The 26,008-nt window shown below is 39.0% G+C and overlaps 1 protein-coding gene across 8 annotated transcripts in view; it reads right to left on the bottom strand.

Moving 5' to 3' along the window:
- DCLK1 (doublecortin like kinase 1) overlaps positions 1-26,008 on the bottom strand; it is a 255,747-nt gene that overhangs the window by 77,642 nt on the left and 152,097 nt on the right. For all 8 annotated transcript variants that reach the window (XM_075742006.1, XM_075742007.1, XM_075742005.1 and 5 more), the window contains one exon: positions 2,427-2,543. In XM_075742006.1, coding sequence (XP_075598121.1) covers positions 2,427-2,543 — 117 coding nt within the window. The remainder of the gene's footprint in view (positions 1-2,426; positions 2,544-26,008) is intronic.

The following is a 26,008-nucleotide window of genomic DNA, read 5'->3' as shown; positions in this document are numbered from 1 at the left end:
TTGTTCATCCATGCAGGCCTCCTGGCATTTTTGCCTGACGTCCTCTTTGTTGGGATGCATCGCTCCTGAGCTTGGAGGAGGTGAACCTTGAATACTCACCAGCTTTCATGGGCCTCCCTTCCCTTCCCCATGGCATTCTACCAAGCAGATCCCTGAAGACGGCAAAGTCTGCTCTCCTGAAGTCGAGGATGGTGACCTTGCTGTGCACCCTCCTCGCTGCCCTGAGGATCTTGAACTCCGCTTCATGGTCACTGCAGCCAACGCTGCCCCTGAGCTTCACATTCTCCACCAGCCCCTCCTTGTTGGTGAAAACAAGGTCCCCATGGCACCTCTCCTCATTAGCCCCTCTATCACTTGGAGGAGGAAGTTATCATCAACGCATTCCAGGAACCTCTTGGATTGTGTATGCCCTGCTGCGTTGTCTCTCCGAGAGGTATCGGGGTGGTCGAAGTCCCCATGAGGATCAGGGCTTGTGAACATGAGGCTGTTACTATCTGTCTATAGAGGGCCTCATCCACTCCCTCTTCCTGGTCAGGTGGCCTGTAGCACATCCCCACTATAATGTCCCTGCCCTCCCTTTAATCCTGACCCATAAGCTCTTGATCAGCTCCTCACCCATCCCCAGGTGGAGCTCCATGCACTCCAGCTGGTCACTGACATAGAAGGTGACACCCCCTCCTCATCTCCCCTGCCTGTCCTTCCTACAGAGCCTGTATCCCTCCATCCCAACACTCCAGTCACAGGAGCCATCCCACCACGTCTCGTGATGCCAATGAGATCACAGCCCTGCAGGCGTGCGCACATATCTGACTCCTCTTGTTTATTGCCCATGCTACGTGCGTTTGTGCAGAGGCATTTCAGTTGTGCCCGATGAAGCTGACTGACTGGCTGGAGTGGCTGGAGTTCCTCTGTGCTGCCCTTCAGGTGCTCTCCTGCTGACCTGTGATCCTTCTCCTGGCTCTGGGCATCTATCTCTGGCACTGGCATCACACTGATAGGAGTGGGATGGGTTGAAGTTCCCCTTCTGCAGCAATTTTAGTTTAAAGCCCTCTTCACCAGCTTCGCAAGCCTGTAATTGAAGATGCTTTGCCCCTTCTCTGACAGATGGACCCCATCAGCCCCCATTAGACCAGGTTTCTCAAAGTGAGTCCCATGGTCTAAGTAGTCGAGCTCATGGCTGTGGCACCAGTCCTTTAACCATTTGTTGATTCACCAGATTCGACTGGCCCTTTCAAACCCCTTCCCTTTGATCAGGAGGACTGATAAAAAAACTAGTGAGGCATGTTGCCTCCCAGCCCTGCTACACACACCTACACCTCTGTCTCTCATTATGTCTCTCCCACTTTCCTCCTTCCCTGAGATAAGTATGCTTTTTTCCTCAGCTTACTTGTCTTGTAAAAAATATGGTTCCAGCTGGCCCATGCCTCCCCCCTGAAACCAGCTAGGAGCACCTGGGCCATTCTGATCACCACCTCCCCATAAAGACCTTACAGTGCTGGGTGCAGGTCCCGATATGACCTTTGCTTCACTGCTGGAGGAAGACTTACAGCAAAAAGATTGAGGTGGCTTTCAGACAGCTCTTAAGTTTGCCTCTTCCAAAATCCATATTCAGAAGCAATGCTGCAAATGCTGGATTGGGTCTACTCAGTTGGCCCACACCAAGTATTATTTGTACTTTCAGGCACCAATACTGGCAAATTATCTAATGCACTTTTTTTGTTTATTTATTTGTTTTGCTTGGGAAAAATCTGCAGGGGGGAACTAGTCATAGACTATTTAGTGGGAGCAGCTGCAAAGGCAGCCAAAGCAAGGCCCTTCAGACAGAACTTTTTAAAGGTTTTCGCTGTGTCTTCTCCAGCCTATACTATTGGCTTGTTAGGTCAACTTTGTCTTACTTCTTCCTCAGCTATCTTTGTACCTCACATTCACATCTGTAATTGCATTCTTTCTCTGCCCTGCTCCCCTTTCCTCAGTATCCTCATTGTATTTAACCTATCCTTTCCTCACTGCTGCCTCTTAACTCCCTCAGAAACACAACAGAAAAAAAAGACTTTGAAGTCAACCTTTTGCAGATGCAAATCCTACGCTGCATAACCAGGACTACTTTGTACATTGTGTTTATTCAGTTCCTAGTACATAGAATATCTCTTTTTGTCAGTCTTTAGGTACTGGCAGCAAAATCACACATGGAAAATAAAGTAAAATGAACTGAGCTAATGCCAGAGTATGATTTATAAAACACTGAAGTGTTATTATTTTCTAGTGTGAAGACACTTCATCTCAGATGTAACTGAGAAAACAAGTGAATTTTTACTATCAACTGTTTCATACATACAATGTTTTTCCACAGAAATTTTAGGCACATTGCCAATTGTATCGAAACAGATCGGTTGCTGTTGTTAGGAAAGATTTCTTGCTTGCTTTACCTGAGCTGGTAGAAGCAGGAGACTTGCTGCGTCGGGATGGGCCTGGGCTCTTGGTGGTGCTCCTACGTGAAGTCGAAGCTATTTTGGTATAGGAAGTGGATTTCACCACCCGACATTCTAAAAGACAAAGAAACTGCATAAGTTAGCAATTAAGAAAGCCAGCAAGATTCTATAACAGAAAGAGCACTGAAAAGCACAAACATTTAGCCCACGCTTGTTTTCATTCATCTTGAGGAGTTTTATAGGAAAATATAAAATCTGTATAAATGGCTCCATTAAAATCCAAGTACAGTATGTACCACATCCCAGACAAAGAACTGCTACAGTAATCCAGAGTTTTAGATACCATGGTTACTGCAGGTACTTAGGACAACTTAATTTAACAGTGCTGAGACTACACATAAAATTTATTTGCATTTGAAGATTTCAGCACAAGTAATGCAGTGGGTTTTTTTGTAAGCTATCCAAATGCAAAGTAAGCATTTTTGTCAACCTAGCCAGTCTCCTCTAGAAGAACCGGAAGGCTGCTTTTATATATCAAAATGTTAAGATTGTGCAAGATGACGCAGGTGTCTGTCACTCATGAGAGGTTTGAAGAAAGTGAAGCAGGTTTGTTGCTCCTGCTTAATCCTCTGGTGAGCAACAGCCCACATTGTATAGCACACGCAATTCATCACAGGTTGAGGGAAATGGCACTACTTGCTCATAAGAGACATCAGTAAAATCAATGAAGAGGCGAAATTACCCTCCCACTTGAGAACACTGCAAGATGTTCAGGTTAGAGTTTATATACACCCACACAGCTCTGTAGGCATTCTTGCATTACGCCTGCAAAATGGTTCTTGGCCTGAGGATGAAAGAACTTTGTGTGCAAAACACTGATGTCTTGTACTCATAATGGATACTAAATTAATCACCAGACATGTTATACAGTCAGGGAGAAAAAAAGGATTTCCACTTCTTAGCTAATACACAATTAGAAGTCTGCAGTGATGTTTATACTGTCTTCACCTGACGATGTCAGTATATTTCACTTGTTTAAAAATACATCAATAAACATTTAGTTCTATATATCAGACCTGTTCCCCATTTTCTTCTCATAGTTAAGGTTCCTCAGCATAGGTTAAGAGAAATAAACAAGAATTTTTTCTCCCTAGTCAGAAAATACCATGTACAAGCCTGCACATTATTTAGTCTTCACAGATGATCAGTGGAGCCTGTAACATAGTTTAGACAGATTAGAGAACAAAGAAATAAAACTCTGCACAACTAATTAACTTAAACATATCCACCAGAGAATGATGTCATGAAGTGTATTTCTCTTGGCTGCCCTGTTTGTCTTTCGTCAAGCTGTTGAAGGAAGCAAGAACTGATGCATTACTGAGGGAACATCCAGCACAGCTGAGAGCAGAGGAGACCAGAGAAACACCCTGGTTTTCCCAAAGAAGCTTTTCTTCCCAAATTTTCCCACCTTCCTAAAGCCCAATATCAGCTAATTTCTTTCTGTTGACATTTTATGTGACTCATTGATGACTGTTCTCATTTTACACTGAACGATGAGTTTACTCTGTTGTAAGAGGAAATTATCAACTGAAAACAGGAGGAATCAGATGAAAGCTTTCAATTAGATTCCACTAGGTAACTACAGCAGGAACCTTACATTGCTGTATTGGCATAAACTGCTGTTCCAGAAACTGTCTATACATGTCAAATGTAAACAGGTTCTTCACCTTTCTTGTAAACAAAGATTTTAAATGTCCAAATTCTGAGCAGCAAACTTCTTTGATAACATAGAACTAAGATGTAATCCCAGTGTGGGCCCCATGCACAGGAATCAGTCGGGAAGGGAACTGACTATTCTACTGGTCAATAAACAAAAAGACTAAAGTAGAATGACCCAGTCAAGCTAAAACAATTAGACTATAGTCATTTGCTTAGCAGAAAAACGTAAAAGTCCATGAAGAAAACAGCTGGGTACTTTCTGTAATATACTTTACTATGTAAAAAGCTTTCCTCTGTTTCCAGCATGTAAAGAGAACAATTATCTGCATCCCTCTCTTGCAATTCATGCTACACACTAAACCTTAATTCTCATCTTATTACAAGTATTAATACTCATTCAAGTTCTCTGAATACCTTTTAAGTACTCAGTGTGAGAATGAGGTTAAAGATATGATTTTGCATTTGAATGTGCATTTCCCCTCGTAGTATTAGAAAGGACCAGGCAGAAAGTGGTACGAAAGGAAAGAAGAGGCAACTAAATGCACATCCAGGTTATCTTTCTATCCTTCTGATACAGTGCTGTCTAGGACAATATTCAAGATAGTCCTTATATAATTTGCACCCAACATGTTCAGAATTTAGAAGAAAATAATTATTAAAGGGTTATTCTTCTTCATCTGGGGTTTGTCTCACGTGAGCAAGGAAGGTGTGCATGAACTTAACTGCAAAGGCTAACTGCATCTTGTCACCATCTTCCTTCTCTCTCAGCAAAAAGTGCTCCTGCTCACGTACTATGGAGGGGTACTACCATTTCTGGGAAAGAGGGAGGCTGGCAGCTGGCTGCACCCATCAGGGTATTTGACCACCCCTCACTACTGACAGTCTCCTTAGAAAGGGTGATGTTAGTAGTGGTCTGCAAATTTTCCTGATGGGCTACATATAGACCATGACCTGTTATTTGAGTATCCCTGTACTAGTGGCATATTATCCTATGAGGAAGCCACCTCTCAGAGCTAGGTGAGCAATAAATCTCTCACCACTGGAGCAGAAACACAGATGATTATATGTTCAAATGATAATTCGAGAAATGAACAATTATCACAGGATCATAGGTTAATCCAGGTTGGACATGAGAAGATCTCTAGTCCAATTTCCTGCTCAAAGCTAGAAGTAGCCTCACATTCACAGTCCTGGTCCACTTGGGGGTCACTTCAACCAACCTGAGGAACAAAACAGCAGGGCATAAACAGACCAGGAGGATCCTGGAAAGCAACAGCGACAACTTCCTGATCCAAGTGGTAGAGAAACTAGAGAGGAGAGATGCTCTGCTCACACTCACAAAAAAGGGCAGGCTCATTGGGGATGTGAAGACTGAAGGCAGACCATGAGATGATAGTGGAGTTCAGGACTGTGAGAGGATGGAGCAGGCAAAAAGCAAGATCACAATCCTGGACTTTAGGAGAGTAGATGGGACTCTTCAGGGATCTGCTCGGAAGAGTCTCATTGGATAAAGCCCTGGAGGGAAAAGGGTCCCAAAAAAGCCGATTAACATTCAAGGATCACCTCCTCCAAGCTCCAGAACAGTCCATCTCAACAAGCAGGAAGTTGGGCAAAAATGCCAGGAGGTCTGCATGGATGAACAAGTTGCTCATGGCAAAATTCAAACATAAAAAGGTAGTATACAAAAAGTGGAAGCAAGGACAGGTAACCTGGAAGAAATATAGAGCAACTTCGAGCATGCAGAGACACAGTTAGGAAAGCTAAAGCCCAGCTAGAAGTGAATCTGGTGAGAGATGTCAAGGGTAACAAGAAGTGCTTCTTTACATACATACGGAACAAAAAGAAGATTAGGGAAAATGCATATCCACTGCTGAATGAGGCAGGGGCCCTGGTGACACTTAACATGGAAAAGGCTGAAGTACTGAATGTCTTCTTTGTCTGAGTCTTTACTAGCAAGACTGACCTTCAGGAATCCCAGGTCCCAGAAGCAGAGGGAAATCCTGGAGAAAGGAAGATCTAGTCTTGGTGGAAGAGGATCAGATTAGAAAATATTTAAGCAAAGTAGACATACATAGGTCCACAGAACCTGATAGGATGCAACCCCCAAGTGGGTGTTGGCTGATGTCATCACAAAGTCACTATAAATAATCTTCGAATGATCAAGGTGGTTGGGATAGGTGCCTGAAGACCCAGCAAATCTCAGTCCTATCTTCAAAAAGGGCAGAAAGGAGTACCCAGGGAACTACAGACAGGTCAGCCTCACATCAATCCCTGGGAATGAATCTTGAAAATTATTTCAAGGCACATTAAGGACAAGAAAATAATCAGTAGTCAGCATGGCTTCACCAAAGGGAAGTCATGCTTGACCAACTTGATAACTTTCTGCAATGAAATGACTGGCTTGGTAGAAAAGGGGAGAGTAGTTGATATTGTTTACTTGGACTTCAGTGAGGCTTTCAATGCCATCTCCCACAAGATCCTCATAGACAAGTTGTTGATGTATGGGTTTGATGAGCAGATAGCAAGGTGGATGGAAAACTGGCTGAATGGCTGGGCTCAGAGGATGGTGATAGGTGGCATGAAGTCTAGCTGGAGGCTAGTAACTAGAAGTGTACCCCAGGGGGCAACACTGGGTCCAGTCCTGCTCAGTATGTTCATTAATGATCTGGATGATGGGGCACAGTGTACCCTCAGCGAGTTTGTACATGACACAAAACTGGGAGGAGTGGCTGATATACCAGAGGATGGCGCTGCCATCTAGAGGGACATTGACACACTGGAGATATGGGCAGACAGGAACCTTATCAAGTGCAACAAGAAGCAGTTTGAAGTCCTGCACCTGGGGAGAAACAACCCCAGGCACCAGTATATGCTGGGGGTCACCCAGCTGGAAAGCAGCTTTGCAGAAAAGGACCTGAGGGTCCTGGTGGACAAGATGACCATGAGCCAGCAACACACTCTTGCTGCAAAGAAGGCAAATGGTATCCTGGACTGCTTTAGGAGTTTTGCCAGCAGGTCGAGGGAGGTGATCCTTCACTCTGCTCAGCACTGGTGAGGCCACATCTGGAGTGCTGTGTTCAATTCTGGGCTCCCCAGTAAAGAGAAACATGGACATACTGGGGAGAGTCCAACAAAGAGTCACAAAGATGATTAAGGGACTGGAGCATCTCATATGAGGAAAAGCTGAGGGAGCCAGTACTGTTAAGCCTAAGGAAGAGAAGACTCAGGGGGAATCTTATCAATGTATATGAATACCTTAAAGGAAGGTGCAAAGAAGATAGAGCCAGGCTCTTTTCAGCAGTGTACAGTGACAGGACAAGAGGTGATGGGCATAAACTGAAACACAGGAGGTTCTGTCTGAACTTTTTTACTGTGAGGGTGACTGAGCACTAGAACAGGTTGCCCAGAGAGGCTATGAAATCTCCATCCTTGGAGACATTCAAAAGTGATCTGAACGTGGTCCTGGGCAATCTGCTCTAGGTGGCCCTGCTTGAGCAGGGGACTTGGACCAGATGACCTCCTGAGGTCCCTTCCAACCTCAACTATTCTGAAAGTCTGTGATTCTCAGGGCTTTGTCCAGTTGTTTCTGGAAAATCCCCAAAGATGGAAACTGCACAGCTTCCCTGGGCAAAGTCATTCCAGTGCCTGACTGCCATCACAGTGAAAATGTTTTCCTTTATATCCAGTCTGAACCTCTTGTTTCAATTGATACTTATCATCTCTCATTCTCCCACCATGCATCACTGTGAGGAGCCTGACTCCATCTTCTTGGTGGAGAAGAGATGCTGTCCCACTGGCACTGGGAGCTGCTGGTAGGTCATCTCTTTTTCCAGGCTGAACAAGCCCAGCTCCGTAGGCCTCTCCTCACAGGGCAAGTGCTCCAGCCCCCCACTATCACAATGGTCCTCCTCTAACTCCTCATCATAACTTAGTGATGTCTTCCTTGAACTGGGGAATTTGAAACTGGACACAGTATTCCAGATGTGTCCTTGCATGTGCTGAGTAGAGGGGTCTAATCACTTCCCTGTCTCCACTGGCTCTGTTCCTGTTTATACAGCCCTGGATGCTGATAACATTTGCTGTCAGGGAACTCTCTTCTCTTCAGTCTGTGTCACAGAAATTTTCTCTCTTTCCCTATTTTACTATTTGTAGAAACACTTTTAAGCTCAGTTATGAACTTCATTGTCACAATTTTCTTTTTCCTCTCAAGAATAATTTGCAGGTTGTGAACTTTTAAAAAGTCATAGTTCAAATGAACATATATTCTCTCTGCTCAAATACCACTGTGAACCCTAAGGTAAATTTTGTCAAGTGTCATGTTTGCTATGGTTTTACAAGTTTATTCATAAATGACATGGGCTACAGCACGGTCTGCAGAGAAGCATATGGGCAAGCCTTCAGTGCTGCACACATCAGGGTCAGGCAACTCATGCCTTCAAAGACTGCGGCAAAATACTAGCTAGAGAGTCTAAAATGATTTCCAGTCACAGGCAGTATGTAACCACGCTGCTTGTTGCAAATAGGTCTCAGCTCCTATGAACAGTTTATGTCTGAAATTCTGTTGTCACATTTAGTTTGGAAAATTAAATTTTACTGGAGGCAAAGATCCCACTCAGTAACCACACAACCACTGCTTGTCTCCTCAAAGACATTATCATAATCTGCCGGTTGCTGTAGGAAAACTATGTATATAAAAACCTATGTAGATAAAGAGAAAAGGAAAACAAACTAAAAGTGCTGGTTTTTTAAAACCATATTTTCTACACAGAATCTATACTGGTAAGGAAATAAATACATGCCTTTTCCTCATTAGTATTGTGATAACTATACAACAGGTCCTTGGTAAGTCATGAAACAGAAGAGCATTTTTTCCCCTGATTTTCTTTTGATGCCAAAACTATATCAGAAATAGATCTGAACTCCTGACAGAAGAGAGTTATCCTGCCTTTCTCACTCATGTGGGCATGCTCAGCCAAGAAGAAACACCAGGTGTTTCTATAGTATGTTCAGTGAGGAAAGAAATGTATCACAAAGCTCCAGTCCTTCCTCTCACCATCGACTGACTAAAATTAAAGGAACAAAATAATGATAGCCATGGTAACGTGAAGCAAAAGAAGGTCAACTGTAAGGTCTGATCACAGGCTTTATTGCTTTCCAACTCAGAATACCAGATAAATAAGAATGTTTTTCCAGCCAAAACATCTTGCAATAAGATGTTCTATTGTATAACTACAGACAGAACTACAAAGTAGGAGAAGTACAGACTATTGGCAGCGAGACTAACAATGTAACACTGCAGTCCCTTTATAGCACGGAATATTACCACAGAGGTCTGAGGCATTTAACGGACATTAACAACAACAACAAGGGTGAGAAAAAAGAGGAAATATCCCAAGGCTATGATTTGACATCACTGAGACACCGTAGGGACAAGATAAGGAACGCAAAGTTCCTGAGATTGGACAGTAGCGTCAATGAGCAGTAGGAACTGGTACAAGAAGGAGGAACTCCAACATATTTACTTGCGAGCACTTGATTCTTCCTGTTATCAAATGTATAAAATGTAAGCATGAGGTAATTAAGGGATGCTAACACGCAGAATCATAACGCCTCCAGTCTCCAGCTCTGTGATGTTCCATTTCCAAAATGTTTCATTAGCTTCTATGTTCATTAGATTTTACAATGGCAAGAAAGCAGCAGAGAGTAACTAATCTGCAATAAATGTGTCATAAAATGAACAAATTTAACATGTTTCTAGAGAAGACTGTGAAAAGTTATCCAAATTACCGGGAGATCAAAAAGGCTTACTTCTCAGCTACTCAGAAGTTGACTGTATGGCCTTCCTGAGTTCTTTCTGGGCTAAAATATCACTCTCTGCTATGTTGTGCTTTTTTTTTTTTTTTTTTAAGTCTGTGTGTAGGGGATAGATTTTTTTTTTTTTTTGTATCCCTGCCAATCTGTTTCTCTAAGATGAAAACATTTAACTTGGTTTCAGCAACAGCTGTATCCTACAGATAAGCAAGGAGGGAGGATAAGGATGTCTGTGGTTGTTGGTAAGCCACTTTACTGTAAGCCTCAGGCTGGTACCTTTTACCACTGCTTAAAGACATTAGCTTCACTGGCAATGTCCGCAGGCCAATCAGTAGATCATTACCCCAAATGCAGTACTGATTTTAGTTTTTAATGTTAAGAGTAATTTGTTCCATGTTGCTAATTCTTAATGCAGCTAATAAGATTTTGCTATTCAGTTGCATTCATGCCTTCAATTAAAACCAGTAATCTTCTGTTTGCAGAACTAAGTTTCACTCTCTTCAGCAAAAGGGAAATGGTACCATCCTGTCTAGTGGCACTGAGATAGACTGCAATTCACCCAACCCTTCTGATGAATCAGTGGCAGCTCTGACTTGTAATTACAACATGTTCAAAAGGGAACTATCATACAGTTTTCAAAAATGAAAGGGATATAGGGCGTTTCACAGAGGTTTAAGTAATTTCAAATCTTCTATCGTCATGGTTGTGCCTACTTCAATTTCATTCTGCGTGTCTTCCTGTTCAATGTGTTCCTGATGCAGATGGACAGTGAAATATGCGCAGAATACAAAATCCTAAAGTTTTATCCTATGCACTAAGCTATCTGTTACTGTAAATGCATGGTTTTTTGTGATATCTTATCGTCTGATTTAATTTCTTACCAGTAACCAGTCCTCCACTCATGATAAAAAAAAGGAATACTGTGTATTTCAACTGTGTGCTGAATATTTGTGGTAGCAAAGACCTAAATTTCTTTTTTCTTTTTTTCTTTTTTTTTTTCTGCCAAGAAACATGCTTTGACTAGGGTATAAAATATAGAAAAAGCTAGTTTTTCTTTCACATGAAAAATCATTCTCCAATTCTGAAACAAGGATAAGTATTCAGTGATAAGGCAAAAGCTACATACAATAAAATACAAACAATTAAAGCCATATATGCCTTATTGCAAATCAATAAAACAGAGCATCTTGCAATCTCTTAGGAGCCCAAATAGCTTCACCTAACCTAAGAATGCTTTCAGATGTATGTACTACCCCAAAAATGCCTTGCAAGTTAGAAATAAGGAAGATATTTGTGAATTCATGTATTATCACTAATATCTCATTCTGCTCTAATGTGCAACTTTCGAAGTCCTTATTTATTCCTAAATTCAATGAAGTCACACAGAAAGTTTTTCAATAAAGGTAAATAGATTTTATGCATAATCAAAATGTTGCTTCAAGTATTTCCTACTTTATCTATCTTCAAACATGCTCCTGTCTACATAACTTAAAGACACTGTTGGCAGGATTGAACTCATCTAGTACTAGATAGCTAAAAATGTGATGCATATGTATGAACTATTCACCCCATGGTCCTTTTACAGTCAATGGAACATGTTCATTTCCGTGACCTATCTTAGGAACCTGTAAGTTAGAGAAGATGAATCTTACTCATGAATGACCAGATATAAATTACAGATTTTTGAGTAATGGTGAACATACTTTAATTGGAAGCAGTATCTTTGGATAGGGATGAGCTCTTTTACTCAATACAAACAATAACACATGTTTTTCTGTATTTCATGATCTTACTGTATATGAGTAGATTTTATTTTCTTGCCTTCTCCAAGTGCTAACCTTTTTGTCAGAGTCATCTCACACAAACCTCCATGTTAATATTTTGGCTATACAAACACTAATTTTACTTTTAAATAGAAAAGGAATCTGCTATCCTGAAAAATTCTACCCAACAGCAGTGATAATAAGGAGTTAAAAAACATTTTTCATCACTGCAACAGCTTCTCTGACAAGGTGTAATACCTAATTATTTTCCAACTCTGCATTTGTAGGCAGCTAAAATTAGATGACTTCTTCAAAACCTGCTTGCCTAAATGAATATGAAATATTTCCTACTGAATCCATGTGAATGAATTTCTGTGTGTAAAATATTAATTTCTGAAACTGAAATTGCATTATCAGAAATTATTTTTAAGAAACTTGAAGACCAAGTTGAAATAGGAATTTTATTTGTCATTAGCTAAAACACATTGCTCGCACACATGTAATCTTTAACATGTTATGTTATAAGCCTTACTCCACTTCCAGAGATTTTAATTATCACTGTTTGCTCAATATACTTCACCCAAGCTGTTCCAATGCTGATATAACTGTTCATTTGTTTGCCCCTATATTCAGAACCCTCCCCCTACTTCTGCAAGTTTACCACACTAGCTGCACTGACCAAAATATCAGAAAGTTACTTGTAACTGGAAATGCTTAAGGTGACACAACTGATTACAACTGCAATCAACTGTATTATTTTTATTTGTGGCCTCAGAATTATTATTTATGAAACAAAGAAATGTGTCCTGCCTTTGCATATAGATTTCTTTTTCTTTCTATGACAAAAGCATGTTTACTGTGCATATACTCTAACAGCAAATATCCCTTAAATACCCCTAGTGAAGTCAGGGGAAAATTCATCACTGAAGTGCCTTACTTTATCTGCATAATTTGGATAACATTTTTCTTGGCATTGTTTTATTCATGCAATTAGAGATAAAATGAAAGGATGTACAAATTCATTAGTTCTTAACTTTTCTGTTCAGCAAGATCAATGGCTTGCTTTCCTGTTCAGCAATAGTACAGAGGTAATATTTGTCATATTGCCTATTAAAAATCATCTTGTTCTTTACTTTGAGAATAAACAGACCTCCTATCCAATCCACATGGTAAATATTAACATCATCCTAAGCATCAAGTACACAGGCATTCCATCATATTTTTTTTTTAATTCCAGCCTAAGAGAAGTGATAATGTTGCAGTCCAACAAATTCTGAGGTTTTAGTACTACCACTTGCTGTCTGAAGAGTATCACTTGTTTTCAACCATCTTCCATTTCAAATGACTCTTTTGGAAGTTTACAAGCTCAAGTCCTTTCCACAGTTAGAAAAGTAAAAAGTCCCCATTTGCAGAACATTGGCTTCACATGGAAAACATCAGCTAAAGGTATCACTGAGAAACAGCCATTCAAAACAGTTCACTTTTAACACATTTTAACCAGGTCTCCTGAAGCTACAGATTTTCCCGTGTAACTGATTTATGGTGAGGAAGAAAATATGTATTTAAATTGAATGTCCTATTTATTTCTGCTTTGATGCTTTTTCTCAAGTAAATCTGCATATTTATAATGCACTTATCAGTCTAACAAACAACTTTATTGTGCAGTATTAAGTTTTAAAAGCCTTTTTTTTCTTCAGAGAAACAAAATACACTATACTGGGATAAAGATTATAGCCACAACGTTTAAGTACAAACCAAATTCCCATGGCACTTACACAGCTAATTAGTTAGATTAGCAAGGAGTGATGCACAAAAAAGGATATACAAATACAAACTATCCATTAAAAACAGATGAATATGAGAAGCCAACTGTTTAATTTTTTTTTGTTTGTTTCAATTTTCATTAAAAAGACTAACTGCAACTTTAGCAATAGTGGGATTAGAAGACAAGACGCACTAAGAAGAGAACAGGTTAGAAAGAGTCCTTAGATAGCATTTTCAAATTAGCTAGATGTGAAGAATATTTAGGGACACACCTGAGACAATCTCAGACACTATTTTTTGAGAATTGTGAAGAACAAGTAAAGTTCCAAGAAACTAGAAAAAGTCAAAGCAAGTGCCAATCTTTAAAACTGGGACAAATTAGAAAACTGGGAGCTCCAGAATAGTCAGCCTAACTTGAGATTATGGAAAAAAGTATCCAGAGGAAGGGTATACAGCAGACAGTCAGGCTCCTTTCCTTTTGGTTGTGGCAAGACAAGAGGGCACAAAGTGAAACAGAGGAGGTTCCCCCTGAACATCAGGAAACACTTTTCCCCTCTGAGGCTGACCCAGCACTGGTACAGGTTGCCCAGGGAGGTGGTGGAGTGTCCAGCCTTGGGCATATTCAAAAGCCATCTAGACATGATCCTGGGCATCTGGCTCCTGGTGACCCTGCTTGAGCAGGCGGGTTGGACCAGATGACCTCCGGAGGTCCCTTCCAGCCTCAACTATTATGAGAATCTGTGACAATACAAAACAATAAAGGAAACATGCTATTTGAGGCATAGAAAATGTCAAAATTATATATAATAGTCTTACTAGTTTTGTCAAGAACAAACTGTTCTTGCCTTCCTATAACAGAATAACAGGTGGGCACAGTAGACATGATCAACTCTTCTAATGGGGATTTTGAAACCCAAGCCGCAACTTAGGAAAATATCATCTACAGAAACTGCTTTTAAGGTCGGTATTGGAAAACCAAACCAGAGTAATTACCAATGGTTTACTGTCAAACTAGGAGAGAATGAGCAGAGGAGCTTGCTAGGGCTTTGTTTCTGAGCCTGGTACTAGTCAATATTTTTATTAATAAGATAAATATGTATTTTAAATCTGGAGATGACACTAGCATAGATAAAGCTGTGAGCATTGTAGAAGAACATAAATGGTATTTGGAAGAATCCTAAAGACTGGAGGAGTTATTAGAAAAAACATAGAAATCCACAAATCCAAAGTACTATAACCAGGAAAGAATAAGCAACAGAAAAAGGTAGAAGCCAATTCACTACAAGAATCAGTTGCATAAATGCTATACAGAAATTCTGCAAAGAGGGACATAAGTTTTGCAGTGCGTCTGCATCTGAAACAAACAACTGCAGCAAAAGGATTCATCGTCCTGCTGGTATGAACAGGAGCACTCTGTGGAAGACACCCAAATTATTTTGTTCTCCTCAGGGTGACTGCAGTGTTAGCTAACACAACAAGTCCACTTTCGTGTTTCCCATTTAGAAACAAGGCTTTCACCTTCAGAGGGTTGAGAGAATACCAAGAAAGATCACAGCTCTGGGAAATGTGACCAGTGAAGATATAAATGGGATCTTTAGTTCAGCAAAGAAGTGATGAGACAAAAATAGCAGCCTTCAACACTTAATAGACTGCCAAAAAGAAGAAAAAATAAATTCCTACTATTAGTTGTATCACAAATAGGACAAAGAAGAGTGATCTTAAGTTTCTAAAAGGTAGATTAATTCAGACATGAGTTAATTTAACATTCAGACGTGTTTTGAACTGTGAGGATAAGGAAGTGCTGGAACATATCATGTGGAGGACTTGTTGAATTTCTCTAACTACTACTTCACACAGACAGATTAGCCAGAAACCTGTAAAGTCAATGACAGTATAGCAGGTCCTCCCTTGGCCCCTCTCAGATCCCTTCTATGATTCTTTTGATTAAGTCTCCCTAGTACGACTCAGAGAAGGTATTATATTTTTTCACTGTCAGCACTTCTGTCTGGATTTAGCCGAAAGATAAGGAAGAGAGGCACTCTAATGTAAAACTCACTGAAAGTCCAAGAACATTTTAGCAAAGGAAAAGTGCTTGCTTAATGGGTGAATTAAAATTGTTATCATTGAGATATAAATATTTTATTTGTCTTCAAAAGCCAGACTGATTAGCTTTAAGAATTCAGGGCATTAGCAGAATTGGTATCTCCCCAAAAATGCAGACTTTCTTCTTCACAGACAATTCAGAATCTTGTTGGCTAATAGTCTCTTGTACCACTAAGATGTATGTACATTCTTTCCAAACCAACTATATGATGGAACTTAATACTGAGAGAAGACACTTCTTACCAACTTTATGGATTACCTTCTTTTTTACTCTCATGGGACAGATCTAAACTGATTTTGTGATGCTAGAGTGGCTTGAGGAGGCATGGCTCGCTCTACATCTTCCACAACTCAATCTGCTCTAGAAACACATCTTTCATTCTTAAGCTCATATATAGGCATGTCCAGATGAAGAAAGGAAGGAACGAAGGAAGGAAGGAAGGAAGGAAGGAAGGAAGGAAGGAAGGAAGGAAGAAAGAAAGAAAGAAAGAAAGAAAAGAAAAGAAAAGAAATTCACACATGCTAGTCCAGTTCAAGAAAAACTGTCATAAAAAAAAAAATAAAAGCCAACCAGTCAAAAACAGGTTAGCCCACACCACTCTGAAGCAGTCTGGATTGTAAACATTTGAAGCAAGGATCACAGCTTAATATGCAGCTGATGCTTAAATAATAATCAACAAGCAGTGGGTATGCAAAGGGGGACAGGAGGAGTGCCAACTATGCATCGATAAGACTATATTTATATGCATTCAGTTAGGTTATTGTTGGAAGCAATGCTTTACATTCTACCTTATAAAATTACAGGTATCATTTATGATAGTATCTAACACTTCAGTGGACTGTTGCTTTTAGAGTCTTTTTTGTAATTTTTTTTCACTACTGAGTTGCACAAACAGCTCATTTTAGACAAATCCAGTTTGAACTGATCTCCTTCCATGAAATGAAAGCCATTACTATGATTGACAAAGTATGCCAAGCCTAACAATGCAGCAGACAAGAATGTTTAGTAGGAGTGTATCATTTTTTAAATTCTTTGACAGATGTAATTTTTTGTTCTGTAAGGTGGTGTCCAAGAAACATCTCTAGCCCTGCATCTCCTCTATTAATTTTAAAGAAATTCAAATGTGGAACCATATCCATTGCTAATTTTTTTAAATAAAAATGAAATTCTGCTAAGTGTTTGAAGAGGGCTGTCATATGGGTTGACAAAACACCGGGCTGCTTTTGAGTTGAAGTTATGTAGCAACTATGAAAGATGAAAAAATAATTAATTTAACAAGTTCTACCATATTATTCTTTGTGAGTCACCCACAATTTTGTCAGATATGCTCTTTATTTAAAATCTTACCTCTCTAAAATATGCATTTAGAAGTTTGGGATTATTCAATATTTAAAAGTAAGACTATTCCTAGTATTGGAAGGAATGCAACACTCAGAAGCTGCTTCTGAACAGATAAGGAATCACTATCAGTAAAGACCTGATGCAAAGCCAAAGTTTACTAATGTATTTTCTATAAATATTCTCCAAAGAACACCTAATTTCCTGTGAAAAGTCATTCCAATATACTTTTTTTTTAACAAGAATATTTTCAAAAAACAAATACTAAGAATTCCACATGCAGCTGAACTCAAGAGTTAACTTAAAAGTTTATTCACAGGACATACACCTATTTTCTAGACATTCTAAGAGAAAATGTGACTTCTTTCTCACAAACTTAAGCACACGTACAGCAATGTTGTTCAATTCACAAAATACTGAATTAGGCAACAATACTGATGATAAAAAACAGTCCCTAGAATTCCTAATTTCCATTCTACCAGTATCTGGAACCCAAGAAGCTCTTCAAGAACATCATAAGTCCACTTTGTAACTGAAATGTAGAAATATCGAAGACAAAATATCCTTGCCTTAACTTTCCAATTTGCTTCTAACCTCCCTGTGGTTTTGTCAGTGTCAGTCCCAGCTTCCCATATGTCTGTTCCTCCCACAAAAAAGCCTCTGCACTTTCTCTGACACCAACTCCTATGAATAGAAAGCTCTCCCTGAGGCGACCTGCACAAGGCAGTTTCCCCCTCTGTATGATCCCCCGATGATTTTATAGTTTAAATATTGCAATCGGGATGATGTAACACAATGCAAAACAAACAGATGGGCAAGAGATGTAAAGTGTGGCCAGGCCTAAACTGGAAAACATCACTGCCAGAAATGTTGTTGGGCTCGCAGCTGCTGACATTGCTCCTGGGATGCGTGCACGCTGAAGCTTTGCTGGCAGCTGCGTTGCTGGCTGAGGTTTGCGGCATGTGGTTCTATTTAGGTGCCACAAGCTGGGCTTTGTTTGCTTACTCCACATTTACATGTGCCTGCATGCAAACCTGTGGAGATAAAAGGTAATTCCGGATGCCAAAACTCTGTTGTGTAGATCAGGCGTTGTTTTCCTACACTGAAAGAATGCTATGAACAAATGGGAGTTTTTAATGAGGTATGTTTACTTTGTGACTACAATGTAGACATCTGGAAGTACCATCCTAGATTTAACTTGAGTACTGGTAGCAACCTAGCTACATGAAAATGGAGCTGGGAAAGGTAAATTAGCATATGTTAACTTCTGTGCTGCTGCAACAGACTGCTTGACTGTGTGAGAGGGTTTATATAAATCTCACCTGGGCATCTCTAGTATTAAACAGAAATTCTGTGATGGTACTGAAGAAAAACTAATCAGTCCCAGTCCAATTTCTTTCCTAATTATTATATTATGTGACAGAAGGTACAATTCATCAATCTCATAAAAGCAGAGTACCAGAGATGCTGCTTTAAGGAAAAGTAATTCTAACAATAAAGAAACATTGGAAAAAAGATACGAGTATTAAAAAGATAAATCGGTGCAAATGCAATGATAAATCACAAGAGAACATGGTAAAGCAAGCCCTCAAGTCCCATCACCTTATAGACTGCAACTGCACAATGATGTTTCTGCAACAGTTATGGTCTAAAGCCAGGGGCAAGGACCGCTTGATGGACTGAGATATACATCCTAATGACCAACTGAAATAGCTTCTGAAATCAACTGAAACTGAAGAGCAGTAGCATTCCAGCTCCCTGAACTGTTTCAAACAAGCAGCACCTTTTAAAGTAGCCAACCTGATGCTTAAATTGTCGTCTTGCTCAAAGAGGAGCTCCTTCCCCTAACATTCACGTCTGATGAAACCAAATGACAGCTTTCTCATAACTTACAAGCTAGATATTCCGTGGCCCTCTCACGGCTGAGAGGAATACAGTGCAAACAGTACAGTATGAAATTAACTTTCTAGAGTCAGAAATTAAATCTTATAAACTTGAGATATTTATAGGTATAAAAGTAATAGATACAGATATCAAAGTAATGTTTTAGATGGGTTGAAAGCCATTATGGGGACAGGAGGAATGTTCAGATGAGCATGAGTACTGAATTCATACCTTATTTCCAGCAGAGTAGGATTTGGAGGATCTAAAATACCTGGATTAATATTTGGGCTGCTTTGAAACAGACAAATGCAAACAAAGATTTTATTTTTTTTCATTATTTCTTCCATTCCTCCACTGAAATGAGTATTTTTATGGGGTAAATATGACTTTAAAAACAGATATATATATATATATAAATAGAGGTACTCTGCATCTATTCCCCAAAACCTACTCTTTATTCTAACAAGCTTGCAAATTACATACTGACACCTAACAAGGTAACACAGTTGAATTACATGGTTATTATCTGCAAAATTGGTCCACTTCCAGTTACTATTCAGGTGTCGGAAGACATGAAAGGAATAGATTGATGAGGCAGGAGGATATAACAATCCATATACATTTTATTGAGGCAAAAGATTTTTTTTCTGGGTATTGGTGCAAAGACGATGGAAAAATTTACACAAATGCTCCCAAAATTAATCGGAGACTTTGAGGCAGAAGACATCATCAGCCACAGTTCCTACTCACAGGCACCTCATCAATGATTTAACATGACAGAGGGGACTGCAGCTTCATTATCTGGTGATATTTTATTTATTCATATTTAATTACTGCATATCATAACAATTCGAAACTTGACTGCATTGCAGAAGATGAGGGAAGGAATGAAGCTGTTATACCGGCTGTACTAACACATCTGCTTCACAGACCTACAGGGATTCACTCAGCCACAATACATAATAAAAGTGAAAAAACACTTATATTCTACAAATGAGTTACAAATTCTCCACATTAAAACTGGGTGAAATAAACAATGATGTCTTCAAAATTCATGTAGTGGACATGAAGAATTCTATTTATCTTCATTATATGCTGAGAGTGTTTGGGCCAAAATCCCCAATTTAGGTGAACCATGAGGAGGGAAAAAAATGATGGCAGGGGGAAAAAAAAGTAACATGACAAATTAGCAGAACCAAACCTCTCCCCCAGTGGGAGGGAGAGGTGAAGGCCAAAGGGTAGATTAATCTTGCTATATCATATGGTCTTGATCTTAAAAATTTCTCTGCGTGCTTAGCAGAAATCACACGCACAATGGGGAGACTTTGAAAAGATCAGGAGCCAGAGCAGATTAAGATGAAATGGGGCCAGATCCAAAAAGCCGTCAACCTCCCACCCTTTCCTGCAGACTCCCATGTGGGCACGAGATTGTTTCGTGGCTCCAAAGTGCTCGTCTGCGCTGAGCTCGTTGATGAGTGCTCTCGCTCCCCCTGCCTCTGACAGAGAAGGAGTTTTGACTTCTCTTTTCACAGCAGTATGAGCCACAGCTGTGGACACAGGTCTTTGTAACCCTTCTCACTCTGTGGCCCCAAATTAATGCACGGAACCTGGCTGATCCAACCACAACAAAAATGGACCCATGCCCAGTCAAAAAAGAAACAGTATTTTTAAAAGGGGAAAGAAAAAAAAAAAAAAAAAAAAAAAAAAAAGAGAAACTTCATTAGGTCTGTTTTAAAACAGTAATTTAAAAAAAAAAATCAAGCAGATGATCAGGTTACTGCTGCTTACTGAGTTACTGAGTGTCAGCCAAGTCACTGCAATTATCTGCATATATGCATGGTAAAAGTGAGTTAATGCAACATGGCTTAGCTGAGCCTACAATAGAAGAAGATTAAATTATGTGCACATGGACAATTGCTACAGCTGAGCTGATGTGCGACTACTTTTCAAGCTACTGAAATGGCTTGTGCACATAAACTTTAAAGTCTACAAGCCAAACAAATAATTTAGAATTTAAAAAAAAAAAAAAGAAATGTAAAGGATTTTAAAATAATCTATTTATTTAATGAGTGACATGATGACAAAAAATGATGAAAGATCCCTAAAAAGTATAAACGTAAATATTGATCTGAAAATTCAAATGCATCTGTATGGAAAACTGTTTGACTAATTTGCTTTCAGAACAGCTAGGTGCAAGAGCATATGCCCATTCACATAAATCTAACAGCAGTGTTTTCAGTCTCTTTTAAGTTAAAAGATAATTTGTTCCATGATTTATGATCTCACTGACTTCCCATATTGAATTAGGCAGCTGAAACAATCTCTGTCATCCTGCACGTTATTATTAATATGGTATCATACACACGTACACTGACCAAGGCATTTTGTTTGAATTCATTGTGGGTGAGGATAACATAATCATTTTATGAGAAAGGGTTATACATCCACTAATGTCAAACTATTGCAAACATCACTCAGAACTTTTGTGCAAAGCATGCTAAATGCAAACACCAACATAATTCCCAATTTTACGCTAGCACAACTATTGCATTCTGTAACTTGAGAGAAACCTTGTGTAAATCAAATACCGTGCTCCCCGTTCTTCACTATGAAGAGCAATTCTACAGACACTTTTACAGCTGTTGCTCTATACCTCTTCTTCAGTTCATGTTTTTTTTTATTTTTGATACTATTTTCTCAATTTCCTAATTAGATTACTTACATTTGTTTGCTCTTTCAATATTACCCTATAAATGTCTACCAATCAAGTTATTACTCACTGAACTAAGCAGAACTCTTTCTTCTTCCCCTCAATTTTTCCCTGCAACCACACGTCCTTGCTGGTTTCCCTCTAATATTTAGATGCGCTTGAATGAAATGCGTTGGCTTGTACATAATGCAAAGCATGTATTTATGGAACACAGTGGGCCTATACTCCATTTTCAGATGTAACAACAGAACAGCCATTTATTTACTGTTTCTGATTCTCGCTCCCTCCTCACCTCCACTCTCTTCCAGAGTCCAACTGGAACATCTGGGTGCACTGGATTAAATAATGAACTCTTTGTTTGAAGAAAATTCACAGGAAGCATTAAACTTCTCTTAAGACAGAAGAGGTGAGTACATGGGAGCCAGGATGGGAGAAAGTCAAGGAGTCAAATGGAGAACTGTGATTCTTCGGGAAAGAAATTCAAACGTATCAGTCGGACATGTGAAGTTCTATCACCAATACCAGAGTCTTGGTGAAGTATGTAGCAGCCAAATGTCACAGCAACGTGGGGCTCCTGTGCGCATCCTCTACTGGAGGAAAAAGGCAGAAAAAAAATCTCACCTAAACAGCTAGGGACGAGTCTGGGAAGAAATTCTCCCTTTCCATGGGAAAATTTCTGCAAGGCTTTTGTGGATGGACTGTAGTTCAAAGAACACTATAAAGAATTTGGTCTGATCTACTACCTTTGTCTATTTCTGCACAACTTTCCACATGTTAATGTATCTCAAGAGAGTGTACGCTACATTTTCTTTTGCTAAATTCCACCATGGAGAGAATAAAGGAGTTAATAAAACCTGGAGAAGTTATATAAGAGATGTGCGCTGTTTTTCCAGTACAGCTTGGTGAGGAAGCTTTTTAGATCAACAGAACTCTACATCCATCCTTGGTTTAATACAACACAATGCTTTTTATTACTAAGGCAAATGAGCAATTAATTTCCTTTTAATCCAAAGGTTAGTTTAAACAATATGGGTAGTTCCACAGCATTAATTTTAGATGTTAGGATTGGTTTGTGGTCTTTTTTTTAATGAATCTGCATAGATCCAGTCTCCAGAGTTAACTGCAGATCTTCTATATCTGGACACAATTGTATCCAACAAAAGATTTCTACATACGTAGGGATCTAAATATTTTATGTCTCCCCTAGCAATGTGAAATGGAAAAAGAATCTCTATAGAAGCAATAGAATTTCAGCATAGCACCGAGCTGCTGATCTCCACAAGATTAATTTTACATCTCAGGCACAAGCTATTTTTTCTTTATGTACGTAGGGGGTGGGAAAATATGTGGTGATTTTACTGTATTGGTACTATAGAAGTGGAGAACACCTACATAAAGCAAAAGCCTTATGCTTCACTTATCTGGATTTATTCTACAATCTTCTCAGCAACAAGGGAGACAAGGGACAGTCTTGTCTGTTTTCCCCTATTTCATCTTACATGGAAAGAACACTAACCAATTGGTTTAAGCTGTTATCAGATACAGGACCTAGACTCACATTATGAGACTCATGTCAAAAGCTATCAGTTCCATGGCTTGAAGAAAGAACAGTCATGTTGTACTGACAGCCCCTGCACTTGTCCTAGTGAAGCTTGACCTTCCCTAAGCTGGGTAATTTTTCTGCAAGTTTACATGATCAAAAACCTAGTAATTTTACAGCTTTATTAAAATAAGCCTGTATGAAAAACAGAGCTACGTATTTCATTCTCAAATCCTGGGAAGCAATGCTGAGAGGCTGCAGCAAAGGATGCTTTTAGTATATCCATCAGTAAAGAAAAATTATTCTCAAAGCATGCTATAGAAACAAACCAAGAAGCAATCCAGTCCTACTGGGTTTTTTTATCCATCATTTTTACCAAACTGTTGCCCTCATTTCTTTGGAATTTCCATAACTTTCTACCAGTACATCATATTGAGTACCTGAAAGAAACTGACTGAATTCGTCTAGCAGATAGTTAGCCTTCTTTTAATACCATATCTTATATCTTAGGTTTTAAGGTTTCCATAATTAAATGACCTTGATATATTTTTCAAATTTACAGATATGGTTTAGAGGGCTAAATGTCTTAGAAAAAAACAGAAAACAGACTTTTCATAGTTTATTTCACTCTCCAAATATTTTTAGATTTTTTTTTTAAACAGCAGATGTTTAATATGCACACTTCAGTGCACATTCTCAGCTTGTACACCTTCATTTTAATGACAGGACTAACAATATATACTAGCTGATGATGTTCCTCTTGGATTTTATTTGGCTGTACACAAATGTTCTAACAAGACTTCCTATTTTTGCCATCTTTTCTTAAATAAATCATTATACCAATTTCTGCAATGATATTTTAGGGTTGTTTTTAATTATGTGGGTTTGATTATTTATTTTATTTTACTCTGAACAGGACAGGAAAAATGAAATTTGGAAATAAGTTTTATTTAAGGGATATAAGTAAATGCCTAAATATCCACCTTCGTCAAATATTCTAAATTTGTAATGAAGTTTCTGCTTTTTTTGACAGTGAGTTTGCTGCTACCACAAGCGGTACCACCAACATAAATAGGAAATCTTGGTGGTCACTCCAAACATATAAGACCACCAAAGTCAAAGCACAAAAGATAACAAAGACTCAATCTAATTTAAGAGTTACAAGAAGAAAAAACATTGAAAGTCCTTGATATAATAAATTTCTCCATTAACATAATTACATATTCCTGTAATTCCGTTTTCATATTTCCAACAAATTAGTTTTCATCAAACAGAAAGGGCATGGAATATTTTTGTTTCAAAGATCAGTAGTGTCTTAAAATGAAGCGGATCTAAGAAATGGCATTCCCAAGAAACTTCAAGGACACAGAAGTTTTGACTCAGTTAGAATTTTGAAGAGCATCCTTAACTGCACTGCTCAGCCAGAAACAAAAATTCCAGCATCTTATCACATCTTGAGGCTTATTCTGTCTATCACCTCTCTCCCCTCTTTCCTAGCAGTAGGTGGGGGTTTTGTTTGGTTTTGTGATGATACACTGAAGCAACAAGGGAGTAGGAAGAGAAACTGGGAGAGGAAAATACAGAAGTTAACAGTGAAGATGTTTCTGTGGAAAGTGTGTTCAACAGTGTGGAATCTGAAAGGGTCAAAGAGAAGAAGGGTGCAGCAGAGGCTTTGTGATCCAGCCAGGAATGGACAATTAGGAACCCCTAAGAAACCACATTTGATGGGCAGGAAATAACACAAACCACACTGGGGATGCAGCTGGATAATGAAGAAATGACCACAAACAGAGAATTTGAGAAGATCGCATGAGGGGAAGACCACCAGTGACAGCTGTAACAACAGTAGTGTCCTGGCAAAGGAGGAGTTGCAGTGTAAGAGAGATACCAGTCTTTTACATTTCCGAGGACAAGTCGACTGCAAGCATCAAGTTTTCTACTGCTGTTCTTGTTATTACAGCATTTTTTGACTGCTTTTGGTGTTATTTTGAATCTGCCATTCGCTGAAGTCTACCATTAGCAGTCACGTTGTGTCAGAAAACATAGTCTCCTTTCACCAGAAGGCTAATTTTCGTTGTTTCACATGCATGCCGTGTTGCAATATATACCTTGGCATTATGAAGAGAGGGGGTACTGAAGCAGAAGTACAGCAGAGAGCCAGATGTAACTTTTTTTTTCAGTTCAAAGATGTCTGTTGGCTTAAAACCAAATGCCAGGATTGCCTTCTATTTCAAGCCTCGGATTTAATAACACGATTTGCATGGCTCTAACTTATCTTCTCATTTCTATGTCTTTCAAAGGCTTTTAGCTCAATGTAACTTCCTTTTAAAATGACCTTTTCTTGAATAGTTCAAGTATCAAGCTACCTAAAATTTTTTTTTCCTCCATAAAGTCATAAAAGATAAAATATTTTAATAATACGGTATTTATTTTATTTACTTTTACCAAAACTAGCTCATACTCCTAGATCTTGATAACACATTGAACAATTTTGAACATTTGCATAAAATTCTTTGACATAAAAGATGTCCAGTAAATTCTATTGACTTTTTTTTGGGGGGGGGGGGGGGGTTTGCTTTGATGATTTATATGTTCAGACATCTCTGAGCACCTAACTTTTGTGAGGACTTGAATCCTCAGGCTAATAATTGCATGAGAAGTCCTAGATGGCACAGCTGCATTGTTCTCCAGACCCCATGCTTAACAGACATCCCAATGTAAAACATGTAATGGTTTTCTTGCTGTTGTAATTAGTAGCACTATTGAAGATAATTTTTTAAAATAAAATAGCAATTTTAAAATTTTGTATTTCTGCTGACATGCATGTCAAGAGATGCACAAAGAAACACTAAATTATTCCGTTCTGTGACTCATTTTTAGCACATTGCCACATTTAAAAGGTAAGATATTTGGTTCCAAGAACTTTTGTTTCCCCGCAACTCACGT

The sequence above is a fragment of the Balearica regulorum genome, chromosome 1 (assembly GCF_011004875.1).
Source record: "Balearica regulorum gibbericeps isolate bBalReg1 chromosome 1, bBalReg1.pri, whole genome shotgun sequence".
NCBI classification, from domain to species: Eukaryota; Metazoa; Chordata; class Aves; order Gruiformes; family Gruidae; genus Balearica; species Balearica regulorum.
Note: the sequence above shows the minus strand (reverse complement) of the source record. Positions and strands in the feature narration are given on the sequence as shown.